At 51.5% G+C, this 12,167-nt stretch overlaps 1 protein-coding gene across 2 annotated transcripts; it reads right to left on the bottom strand.

The window, feature by feature from the left end:
- Positions 1-2,948: 2,948 nt before the first annotated feature.
- On the bottom strand, positions 2,949-11,739 carry B4GALT7 (beta-1,4-galactosyltransferase 7). Of its 2 annotated transcripts, XM_019964739.2 has the most exons (7): positions 11,571-11,739; positions 9,678-9,833; positions 7,621-7,983; positions 5,723-5,948; positions 4,573-4,656; positions 4,220-4,324; positions 2,949-3,620 (listed from the first exon to the last, which is right to left on the bottom strand). In XM_019964739.2, the coding sequence occupies exons 1-7, from the start codon at positions 11,618-11,620 to the stop codon at positions 3,465-3,467; spliced, it is 1,140 nt and encodes a 379-aa protein (XP_019820298.1). In that variant the 5' UTR covers positions 11,621-11,739; the 3' UTR covers positions 2,949-3,464. The 2 variants fall into 2 exon arrangements, with proteins under 2 accessions (XP_019820298.1, XP_019820300.1); XM_019964741.2 differs by lacking the exon at positions 9,678-9,833 and having other exon boundaries at positions 11,571-11,736.
- Between the last annotated feature and the right edge of the window lie 428 nt (positions 11,740-12,167).

The raw sequence follows: 12,167 nt of genomic DNA, 5'->3' as shown, positions 1-12,167 counted from the left end.
GAGGATCCTGCACACATGCACTTCTTGACTTTAGTCTTACAGATTGCATACTTTCCAGTGTTACTTAGGCCAGCACCTTCTCCCATATCCTCTTCAGTGAGGCTGTTTTGTAATGTAAGGCAGTTTGATTTTCTTGCCATAGTGTGCATTCCTTCCTGCGATCCTCTTACCTCCTAAATTTTTTTTTTAAATTTGCATACATTAAGGCTCACTTTTTGATTGTGCCACAAAAGGGCTTGTAGGATCTTAGTTCCCCAATCAGAAATCACATCTATGCCCCCTGCAGTGGAAGCCCAGAGTCCTAACCACTGGACCACTAGCGAATTCTCTATATACCTATTCTAGACTGGTTTCTTCCACTCAGCCACATTTATGGTTCTTCCATGTCTTTCTGTGACTGGGTAGCTCATTTCTTTTTAGTGCTGCGTAATACTCCATCGTATAAATGTGCCACTATTTTTTTTAATCCATCCACATATTGAAGGAAATCTTGGTCACTTCTTGTAGTGATTACAAACAAATCTGCCATAGAACGTTCACATGTAGGTTTTTGTGAGGGCACAAATTTTCAGTCAGTTGGGAAAGTACCTAGCAGTGAGCTCACTGATACGGTAAGATTATGCTCAGCTTTGTGTGAAACTACCATACCGTCTTCCAAAGTGAGTATCATTTTGCTTTCTCACCTGCAACAGTGAGAATGTTTCCCATTGCTCCACATTCTCACCAGCATTTGATAGTTTTTGGGTTTTAGGCATTCTAACAGGTATGTATTAGTGTCTCATTGTTGTTTTAAACTTGCAATTCTCTAGTGACAAATTATGTTGAGCATCTTTTCATATGCTTATTTGCCATTTGTATATCTTTGTTGATGAAGTGCCTCTTCAGATCTTTTGCCTGTTTTTCACTTGGGTTTTTATCTTACTGTTGACTTTTAAAACTCATTGTATATTTTGGGTACAAGTCCTTTATCAGGTATGTTTTACAAAATTTTTTTCTAGTTTATGGCTTGTCTTTTCATTCTCTTAACAGTTGCTTTCACAGAGCAGTTTTAAGTTTTAATAAAAGTCTAACATCAACTATTTCTTTCACGGATCATATTTTTGGTATTCTATCTAAAAATTCACTGCCAAAGCAAAATCACCTAGATTTTCTCCAGTTTTTTTCCTGCCCAGAGGACAGGTTCCAGGGATCCAAATCCCAAGCTCCACTACTTACCAGCCTTGCGACCCTGGGCAAGTTTCTTACCTCCCTGTGCTCCACCATCCTCGTCTATAAAACAGGTTAATAAAACAGGGCCTAGCTCTTAGGTGAAGACCTACGTGAAATAACCCAGTGTACTAAATTTTGTACGTGAGAATGCTCAACAAGTGCCAGCTGTCATCACAGAACCACTGGTGAAGCACGTGCTAGGTGCTCCTACATCCTGGGTTCACATCAGTCACATACTGACCAGCAAGGCTGGGGCACCTGTTCCACTTGAGAGGAGCTGCCAAGGTGCTGAGGCGGTGGAAGAGCTCTCTGCTTCTTCTCATTACCGACCACCTCTTAGCCTTCTCCCGCTCTCCCAGAAAGGTCTAGGGGAGGCCCGAGATGGGGAGTAAGGGTGGGCTGAAGATTAGAGCCGCATCAGGCCTGGCCTGGGATGCCTTCTGCTGTCTGGATCGTGGAGGTGGCAGTGGTGGTCCTGAGTGTGGGAGTGCAGGGTTAAGAGATGCAGCCAGCCCAGGCTGAGCTGGCTGATCCTGCTTTTCTCCTGCTCATCCCACCTCTCAGGGCAGGTGGAAAGGAAGGAGTCCATCTTTTTTTGTCTTCTTACCTGCCAGGTGAGTATAGAGCTGGGGGCAGTCATACCTACTCCCACCAACTCCAAAAGGCTTCGTGTTACTTAAGTCCAAGATGACACAGTCAGGGTTGTCCAGGAGACCAGCATACAGAAAGTGCACCATTCCCCTCCCCTGGGCCGCAAGTCGAGAAAGTCCCTTGACTACCCTTGCACTGTCATCAAGATCTGTTTGCCCTTCACTGTAGTAAGTGAAGCTGAATTGCTGGATGAGGTCAATTTAGAATCCCAAGGACCCTCTCTTATAGGCCTCACCAGTTACATGGAACCTGAAGTTCTTCACTCCCTCCACTCCTCTTTGCTTAAATCTCTTGGTTTATGCTCAGGTTGTACAATGCACAACCCACACAACTGCACAAAATAACCCGAAGACCACCGTTGGAGGAGGAGCACTTTTGGAGCGGAGATTCTGAATCTACCCTCCTGTATTTGGGGACCTCAATCTTTCCTCTGGCACTTCAGGTGTCCTATTTATTGTTGAACTAATCTTAACTGATCCCAGTCTCTTCCAACTTCTACCCCAAATCTTCTGTAGTCAAATGCCTTGAAGGAGTAATTTACCTTTCAGGGTCCCTCATGTCCCTCTCTCATTGGCCCTGGGCTTCCCTCCAGATGATTCCACCATCTCCCTTGGCTCCCCTCCCTCCTTCTCTGTTGCTTTTGATGACCATCAGTAATCTCTCCTCACACTGTGGGAACACTCCAGGGATTCTACTTCTCATCTTCCTCCAGGCTCAGGAACATGGTCTTCCCTTCCCAAGCGATGACCGAGTGAGTCTCTGCAATGTAGCCTGACTACCCTCACTCCAGTCATGTGATCTACTTCTGTCCATTTTAGTGAGACAGGATGAAGCACCCCTTGGGCTGAGGGAGGGAACAGGGGCCTTTTGCCTTGGGCTTCTCTCCCACCTGAGCTTCCCCTGGCCTCATCGTCCCCAGCCCTGCCCCAACTCCTTGCCAGCTTTTAACTAAGAAAAATGTCTTTTTTGGCCCCATTCCCTTCCCCCTCAGCCGCAGGTTTGGCCTGCCATACTTTTTTAAGTTTGAATTAGTTGCTATCATTTAAAAATTAACCAATTAAAAAAAATTAACCAATTTCACTCAAGAATCCAGAATTCTAGTTTCTTTTGAAAAATCAGATCTGGCAACACTAGGCCCACATTCCTACATGGTGACAACCAGCCAGAGCTGGTCTCAGCTGCTCCCTCTGTAGGGCTTGCACCCTGCTCTCTGCAGTTTTAACCCTCCTGATGGCCCTGGCCACCCACACCAGTGGCCTGGCTTCTAAACTGTATCTCTGCATGAGGCAGTCCAAAGGGAGGAACTTGCAGATCTCAGCATACAAAGGAGGGCAGGGCAGGGCAGGGCAAGCAGTAAGGCAGGGTGGAGAGTCCAGTTGGGAGCCATGTCCCAGCCTCTCTCCATCACTGTTTATTGCTGGTAGCATCCCAGGCACCCTGTGTGTGTCCTGTCCTGGCTCAAACCTGCCTGTGGGAGCCAGGTTGCTGCAAACATGTGGCTGGCTGGCCACTGCTTCAGGCCACTCCATGTCCTACTGGAGCTGGGCCTGGGCTTGAGTAGCAGTGTGGCCGATAGGCACAAGCTCCCTCACTGTCCAGCCCCTTCAGCTGAATGTGCACCATGGGGTGGCAGCCTTGTCACAGTCCAGCAGGATGTTGAGCACAGTGCAGGGGGCCCCGCCCACAGACAGGGCTGTACGGGAATCCACACGGTACTTCACAGTGCTCAGGCCTCCCTCCCGGTCCACCTTGAACTGCTCCTGAGAAGGAAGTGGGGAGAAGGAAGTGGGGAGAAAACTCAGGGTTTTGTAGGTGCCAGCTGTCCACTGATCCCCCATGATCTTGTCATCAGAGGTACTATGATCCCCACAGAGGGGAAAGGGAAGCTCAGAGACAGGAAGTCTCCTGCCCATAGCTGCACATCCCCATCAGCAGGAGAGCAAGTGTTTTCTAGTTCAACTAATCTGGCGCCGAGAGAAGAGGCTATTTGAGAGATGTGGACTCCCGTGTCCCAGGGCTGCCTGGGATTCTGGCACCTTCGGTTGAGTCTTGTCCCCACCCCACCTGACACACATAGCCTAAATGGCCTCTGATGTCTTGGCTGACCCACAAGGCCCAGGGGCCATGGCAGCCACCAGAAGAAGACCCTGTGCCCAAGCAGAATGCCCAAAATGACCTGGGCCAAGCAGGGGAGGATGGGACCATTTGGGCACAATGAGAACTTGGTGAAAAGCTTGGGCCCGCTGGTTCCCTATATACCACACACCTACCCTGATCAAGGGACTGGCGAGCACCTGTCTACCCCGGATCAAGGGACCAGCCAGCACCTGTCCACCCTGATCAAGAGATCAGCCATCACCTGTTTTTGAGCCGCGATGCGCTTCTGGTCTCTCTTCCTCCAGGCTGGGTCGTGCAGGTGGCGGAATGTCTTGTACCCAGTTGTGATACCCGAAGGGCGGAAAAGCTAAGGAGGCCAAAGGAAGCTGAATCAGGCTGCCTCTCCTGGAGGTCCTCACCACTAGGTAACAGCCCACAGGCAGGAGCCTGTATTCCCATTCTTTAAGAGAGGTGTACTAGTCGGTGGCAGGGCTGGGATTGGAACCAGGGGTGCCATCTCCCAGCCCCAGGAACTTCATCTGAGGGCAGACAGGAACCTCAGGACTGCCATGATGGCCGAAGAAGTGGCGGGTTGGGGGGTGGGGGGAGCATTACCTGGAGCCCAGCTCCTTTGATGCGCCGGTAGAACTCGTCATCTTCTCGGCCCCAGCCCCAGAAGCGGTTGGACATCCCGTTGCACTGACGCAAAGACAGGCAGTGTCACTTGCCCCATCCTCCCAGGGATGCTCTTTGGTCTCCTACTTGGGGTCCCAAGTAGGGCCTTTCCTCCTCCTCCCCCAAAGCTATGAATGAACACTCAGATGCTTTTGGTTCTTACAACCTCTGTGGTACTAGTGGGGAACAGTCAGCATACCCCAGGTTCCTTTGCCTGTTCTAATGGGGCCTTGGATTTGTGTGACATGAACAGTTTCTCAAAAATGTCTGACTGCTGGGAGGGGACCTCTAAGAGCTGATGATGGGCACAGTGCCAGTTCCTGCTCTATTCCTGCCTGGTCCCCTACTCCCATTTCTCCTGAGGGTCTCTCTGCCCTTGTCTCTTCCTCTGTATGGAAGAAAGAGACAGTGTCTGAAGTCAGATGGCAGACATTTATTTTTGCCATGATTTCAGGCTTCATTTACATTAAGCTGGCTTCAGCCACAGATTAAACAGAGGAGCAAGAGATGGGGGTCTAAGCCACGCAGTTCTTCCCACCCCACCATCCCACTCCCACCCCTACCACAGTGACTGATTCACGGATTAGCCATGACGCAAGGCAGGCCAATCAAGAGCCAGCATGGTGCAGCTGTGGGACTGCTGTCTGGGCTGCTGGAAAAGGGAGCTCCATTTTCCACTGGACTTGGGCCTAGACAGATGCAGGTTGCAGCTACAACCACTATGTTGCATCCCGAATGTCTGAAAGTAAATCCAGTCTAGAGAAGGCAGAGCTGAGAGACGGAAACTGAAATGATGTCCTGGTGATAACTGTCTGATAGGCTGAGCAGACTTTTCCATTTTGAGAAGCAAAGAACAGGGCTTCTGAAGCTAGTTCACATGAGGGGTTCTGCTACTGAGGCAGAAACCCTCCCTAACTGGATTGCTTGGTCCTGCTCCTCTCTCATGCCTCTAGCTAGCCCTGGGCTCCCCCGCTGGCCCTAGGAAGGATCCTCCATCTACTGGGCCCCAGAACTGCCACTCCTCTGGCCACAGCCCCCATCCAGGTAGGTGTTGCCTGGCTCTGAGCAGAGCAGGCATGCCAGGCCTCACCAGCTGGTAGTGCTGCTTGGAAAGCAGCAGGATGCCACCAACGTAGGTCTTGTAGTGGTAGAGCGGGTGGAGCTCTGGGGAGGCCACGTGGAAGGGCCCAGCCTCTGGGAAGCCATAGTCCAGCTCCTCATTGAGCGGGAGCAGGTCCACGTCGTGCATGGCAATGTAGTCTGTGCTGTTGCCGCTTTCCAGGAAGCCCGCGTTGATGAGCGCTGCCCGGTTGAACCTGTGCAGGGTGCCAAAGCTGGGCAGGGGGCAGCAAGCTTGCTCTCCCCCAGCCTCTACGTGAGAGCCTATCCTCCACGGCAACAGACCCCAGTACCCATGCTGCCCTCCAGCTCGATGCCAACTTCACTACAGGGCTGCCCAGCTGCTCCTCCACTCATCTAATGAATGTTTACCAAGCACCTACTATGTCCCAGAAACTGTTCAGAGCACGGGAGATACAGCAGTGAGAAATCAAAGCCCTGCCCTCAAGGAGCTGACATTCTAATAAGACAAAAAACCAAAAACAACTTGAGTAAACATGCAACAAGCCAGTGAGTGGTAACTGTTGAGAAGAATAGTAAAGCAATGTGAGAAGAATAGAACACACTGGTGGGTAAGGCTGCCCCTTTAGATGAGGTGGTCAGGGAGAGCCAGCATAACAGAGTGATATGTGAGCAGAAACCTGAAGGCCTGAGGGAACGAGCCCCGTGGAAATCACGGGAATGGGGCTCCGAGCAGAAGGGGAAATGACCCCCAAGGCTGCAGGCTGGAGCAGTCAGCAGTGTGGTCAAGCAGAGTGAGTGAGGTTTTAGGGAATGAGGTCAGAGGGTGACAGGTCCCTGAAGGACATGGGCTTTGACCCTGCATGAGATGGCGAGCCACTGAAGGGCTAAGAGTGAAGGCATCATGTGCAGTGGCTCAGTGTTTACCAGGATCACTCTAGCTGGTATGATAAGAAGAGCCTGGAAGGTGATGGGTGGAAGCAGGGAGACAGGTTAAGAGGCTGCTACAATAATTCAGGCATGAACTGATGATGCCTTAACTCAGGTAGCAGTGGGGATGATAGGAGGGCAGATGCTAGACACACTTTGCTGGTGGACTAGACATGTTGTGTGAGAGAGCAGGAGTGTAGGACGACCCCAGCACCTTCTGGCCTGAGCAGCTGGGAGTGTGGAGTTTCCATCTCCTAAAATGAGGAAGAGGGCAGGTGGGAAATCAGGGATTCAGCTGTAGTCAAGTCAGGTCAGGAGAAAGTAGAGGTCAGGTCAGGAGGAAGGCAGAGAACACTGGGAGGATTGTGGACTAAAGGACCTGTCGGATTCCAAGAACTGCTGGAGTATGTTCCCCAGTGGGAGTGAGCTGGAGGAAAAGGAGGTGGGAGTGGGCTGTGCAATGCATGGATTGTGATCATGGAGGGGAGCAGTTTTTGGTGTGGGCAAGGATTTTAAGTTAATGCCAGATTTTGAACAACCTTAAAGCCTTGCCCTTGACCCTTCTCTTTCCCTAATCACTGCAACTAATCCACCAGCAAGCCCTGCCTGCCCTTCCTCCACATTGCTTCTCTCCACCGTGTCTGCCACGATGGCAACGAGGGCAACGCCTGCCCAACAGCTCTCTCACGCCCCTTCTTGTCCTGGTATGGCCTAGTGCACAAATAGCAGCCACAGGGACCTTTGTAAAATGGAAACCAGATCCGGGGCCTCCCCAGTCCCAAACCCTCCCCGAAAGTTCCCACCACACCCAGTGAGAGGGGTCGAGCACCTCCCACCCTTCTGCCGCTGCCCCAGGTGGCCTTTCACGGGCCTGGGCTGCCTGGTACTGGACTGCTGCCGGGAAAGGGAGCAGGCAAGGGAGAGACCAGGGCAAGGTGAGGCCCAGGTGAGCGGCTGCGGCTTGGAGGTGGTCCCTACCTGAAATGATCCACCTGGTTGAGCACATAGATGTGGTGCTGGATCTTCTTCTTGCTCAGGAAGCGGTGCATGTGGGGCACAAAGACCAGGAGCTCCTCAAAGCGTTCTCGAAAGGGCACCAACACTGCCAGGCGGTGGGGGCCCCATGACTCATCTTCTTCCCAGTGCTCACGAGGTGGTTCTGGCGGGCAGGCCCGCAATGGGCCTGGGGTCTCCTGTCCTTGTCCCCTGGCTGTCCGGGCTACGTCCCCAGAGCAGCTGAGCTGCAGCCATAGCAGGGAGAGGAAGCCCAGTAAGAGACAGGCAACAAAGAGGTGGAAGACAGAACATTTCCGGGGGAGGCCACTGGGAATCAACCTGGACCTGGGACAAGAACAAGGAGCGGGTCAGAAGGGCAAGGTGAGCCAAGGTCCTGTAACACACCCTTCTCTGGCTTCCCATAAGTAAGGCACATGTGACTGGTCGGCCCCAAGCACTTGGGAATTAGTGCAGAAGCAACTTTAGTGCTTTTGTTTGTGCTGCTACCATGCATCAGAATCCTGCTTCCAGCTCTAGGTTCAGCCTGAGCCACCCCACCTCCAGGAGGCCCTCCAAACACTCACAGGTCTTGGAGCTGCCCCACTTGCTCGATGCTCTCTTATTTTCTGTGCCTGAGTCCAGATCAGACCGGGAGCTGCTCGAGGGCAGGGAAGAGACTCCTTGTCCCTTGAACTTGCCCCTCCCCAAGACATCTCATGTCCAGAGCCAAAGGCAGAAGCCCACCTTAGAGACCCCACGCACTGCCTTCTACCTGTTCCCCTGCAAATTCACCCTCATCAGAAAGCTTGGCTTCATCCTACTTCTCAGACCAGAAAGCTCCCCCAAAGAGGAAAGCTGTTTCACTGTTTCAGCTCCAGTGAAAAGACCACTGTTCACTCTGGGTAGATCAGGTCTGTCCCCAAACCAATGTGAAGCCCAAACCAACAAAGGCAGTTCACAGAATGCATCTCAAAGCTTCAGTCCAGGGCAGCTCATGTGACAAAAGATGAGAAACAGAAGAGGGAAAGAAAGCTGAGGGCTGGGAACAGCACCCAGGCACCTTTCAGAAGCTGGAAGAACAGCAGAGTATCTTACACTCTGGGGTAGTGCTGGGAAAAAAAAATAAATGGATGGAATTCATCTGGTTTCTTTGCCCCTCTCTCTGGAAGTTCCTGAGGGCAGTGAAGGAACTAAGGAATCCAAGAAAATCGCAGCTTCCTGTCTTCTGAAATAATCAGCAAAGCAATTTACTTTATAACCTCTGAGAATTATCAATTAGCTACCACAGCATATAGATTCTACCTCCTAAGTACCCTTTGTTCTTCCCTCACACACTGCCTATCTTTTAGTTCAAGTCTCACCTGGTCCTTGCCCTGTTCAGACCCCTTCAAATCTCATGGATGATCTTCCTGTTTACAAGATAATGGGCAAACTCCGTGATCTGACAGTCAGACCCCTCTGTAACCTGGCCCCATCTCCAGTTGCTCCTGCCACTCACCCAGGGCTACACACTGAGCAGTTCAGTTTCTCCACTCGCCATATTCCTTCCTGCTCTAGCCCTCACAGAGTCTGCTGCTGCTGCCTAATATGGCTTTCCTTATTTCATCTGCCTGGAAGCACCCCTTGATCCTCCAAGGCCAAACTCCAATGTCATGGCCAGCACTGTCACCCCTACGTCCACATACACAACAGACTGAAATACGTACTCCCTCCTTTGTGTTCCTGGAGTATCTGGTATTGCCCTCCTTGAAGCATTTAAGAGTTCTGAAATCACCTGTGTCCCTGCCTGTCTTCTTCACAGGTAATCAGATTCAGAGCTGTGTACTTAGCACAAGTCATACAGCAGAGGGCTTGCTAATTGAGTTACAGGAAGGGATCAAGCATTCAGGGCATGCTTGTCACACACTAAAGCCAGACCAACTCCTTTCTCTCTCCAGAGGCACAACTGCCAACTGGAAGCAACCCTGAGGCCAGGCCCAGGTCCCACACACAGCAGAGAGAGAGCGTGGCAAGACAACCTTGCAGGACTTCTGACTTACCCCCCATTGTCATGTGGTGGGGGTTTCCACTGGGGAGGAGCAGAGGCCAATCCTGCTATTGGCCTGGAAAGGCTGGAACCTCTATAGATTCTCCCTCTGGGCTCTTGCTGGGGGTGGGGTAGAGACCGGGGAGATGGACATGAGGAAATATCCCACCTTCGGGAGAAGAAGCAGTGACCATTATCCAGGGGTGTGGCATGGATTGGGCACTCCATGCACTTTCACCTTCTGTCCCCTTGGTCCAGCGTTCCCTTCCTACTAGGATCACATTCCCACTGACACTCTCTTCCCGTGCTGCTAGGGCCCAAATCACTGAACAACTGAATTCAGAGCTGAATCCCAATTCCTCAGGACAGTGAACACTGACAATTGCTCCTGGTGCCACCTGGTGGCAAACTCCAGATCTGCAGTCTCAGCAGCTACCAGGCCCAGGCCACCCTGTTTCTGGCGGTGAGGAGGCAGACCAGATGAGGTTTTGTCTCCTTCATCAGTATGTGTCCAAAGCTAATAAGAGGGTGATTCAAACCCAGACAGGCTGTTTCCAGAGCCAACACTCTTAATTGCTACCTCAGTATGCATGTGTTGCATGGATCTTTGTACCCCTGTGTCAAAAGCATGAAGTAATACCAGTAAAGTTTTGTGGAATATGGCTGTCTTTCTAAAATTCTTAGGAAGAAATTAGGAAATGGAAATTCTCCATAACTTTTCCTTTCTTCCCTCACACAAACCTTAGTGACACAGGTTTGAATACTCAGCTGCTCTGATTACAGCACCTCCAAACTGCAAAAGTAACTGGAAGATAATTGGCACCTTCTCTGTGCCAAGCATAGTGTCAAGACTTTTATATATGTGTGATCTCCTTTATATCTTCATATAGACCTGCAGAAGAGATATTATGATCCCTGTTTCAGAGATGGAAGAGCTGAGAAGGAAGATTAAGTTGGCTCTGGTCACATGGCTATTAAAGAGGATTCCGGTCCAGGACTAAATCCTGTCTAGGCTTTCTACTATATTCCTGTCTTCTTACTTCAACAGCAAGTCTGAAAAATTCCCAAAGATAAAGAGTTGTGCCTACTATATTCCAAAGTCTTTAGGCACCTTTGGGCAAACTTAACAGACATACAGGGGAAGAGGTGTCATTCACCAGGCTAGATCCACTACCATGTGTTCTGAGAAGGCCTGAGGGTACACCTCAAGACTGAAGTCTGGGCGTCCCTTCCAACCTTAATGGCCAAACAGTTCATCCCCATTCTGCTTTAGTGACAACCACTAAGGTCTGGGTCAAGCCCACACCTAACACATGGGGCAGGCCACATTCAAGTACAGCTGCACCGGAAATGAACTAATGTTAAGTCTGAGGAGAACTCAGTCCCAGCCAGGCAGTGGCCAGCAAGGCAGAGCACAGAGCTTCTGTCTGGTGTATTCTTCTGGGGGCTCAGCAAAGAATGGGGAAGCTTAAGTGTAGGGTCTGAGACTGCAGGCATGTGATGGGGGAGGTAGAGACCAGAGAAACGAAATACAGACCTTCTGAAACCAGGGACAGACAAGAGATCCACTGAGAAAGGTCAACGGACTCTAAGACCCGCATAAAAATTGAAGTCAGTGGAAAAACACAAAGACTCATAACGAGAGAGACTCGCACAGAGGGACAGAAACTCACAAAGGGAAATCAAAGGAGAAATACAGACCTGCTGAGTGACGGAGACTGGTAGAGCCAAAGACGCAAATAGAAACAGAAACCCAAAGAGAGAGACCCCCAAGGAGAAACACAGACCCTCAGAGAGCCCCGTAGAGACGGAGTCACAACGGCCTCGGGCTCCTAGATTCCTCGCGGTGGCCCGGAAAGAACTTGCACCCGGGGAGGACGGGGACCGGGCCGGCCGCCGAGCTCACCTGCCGTCCTCCCAGGGCAGTTGCGCCGCTTTCCTCCGGGAGGGGAACATCGTTGGGGGAGGCGGCGGCACATGGGTACAGAGCTCCCAAGCCGGGCCAGCCCGGCCTCCCTGGCCTACGCGGCGCCTCCGCCTCCCGCCCCGCCTAAGCCCGTCCGCCCCGCCCCTTGGTCCGTTGGTTCCGTTGCTCCGTCTACGCCGTCTGCTCCCCGAAGCTGTGGTGTCAAAGGTTCCGCGTCCGAAGGAAGACGTGAACGCGCAACCGCCTGAACTGGTAACTTCCTTCCGGGGATCGCTGTAGGTCTCGAGAGGTTGAGGCCCCGGAGAACACTCAAGTCAACTGGCTGGGACTGAATTTAAACTCCAGATTTCCAAGCCAGCGCTCTGGGATAATCTGCATCTTCCTCCTCTTCCCAGGGGAAGACGGGGAGCGCGTCTGAGTAGTCCTGCCGTCACCCCAAGTGCATTCTTTGTCCGCAACAAGCTTGGACGTGGGCAGGGCCAAGCTCAAGGCTGTCTTAAGTTCAGCCTACTACCCCAAGTAGTAGTTTGGAGACTGGTATTAAAGACAGATTGGCTGGATTTGAAACCTGACTCT

The sequence above is a fragment of the Bos indicus genome, chromosome 7, assembly GCF_029378745.1.
Source record: "Bos indicus isolate NIAB-ARS_2022 breed Sahiwal x Tharparkar chromosome 7, NIAB-ARS_B.indTharparkar_mat_pri_1.0, whole genome shotgun sequence".
Classification (NCBI taxonomy): Eukaryota; Metazoa; Chordata; class Mammalia; order Artiodactyla; family Bovidae; genus Bos; species Bos indicus.
Note: the sequence above shows the minus strand (reverse complement) of the source record. Positions and strands in the feature narration are given on the sequence as shown.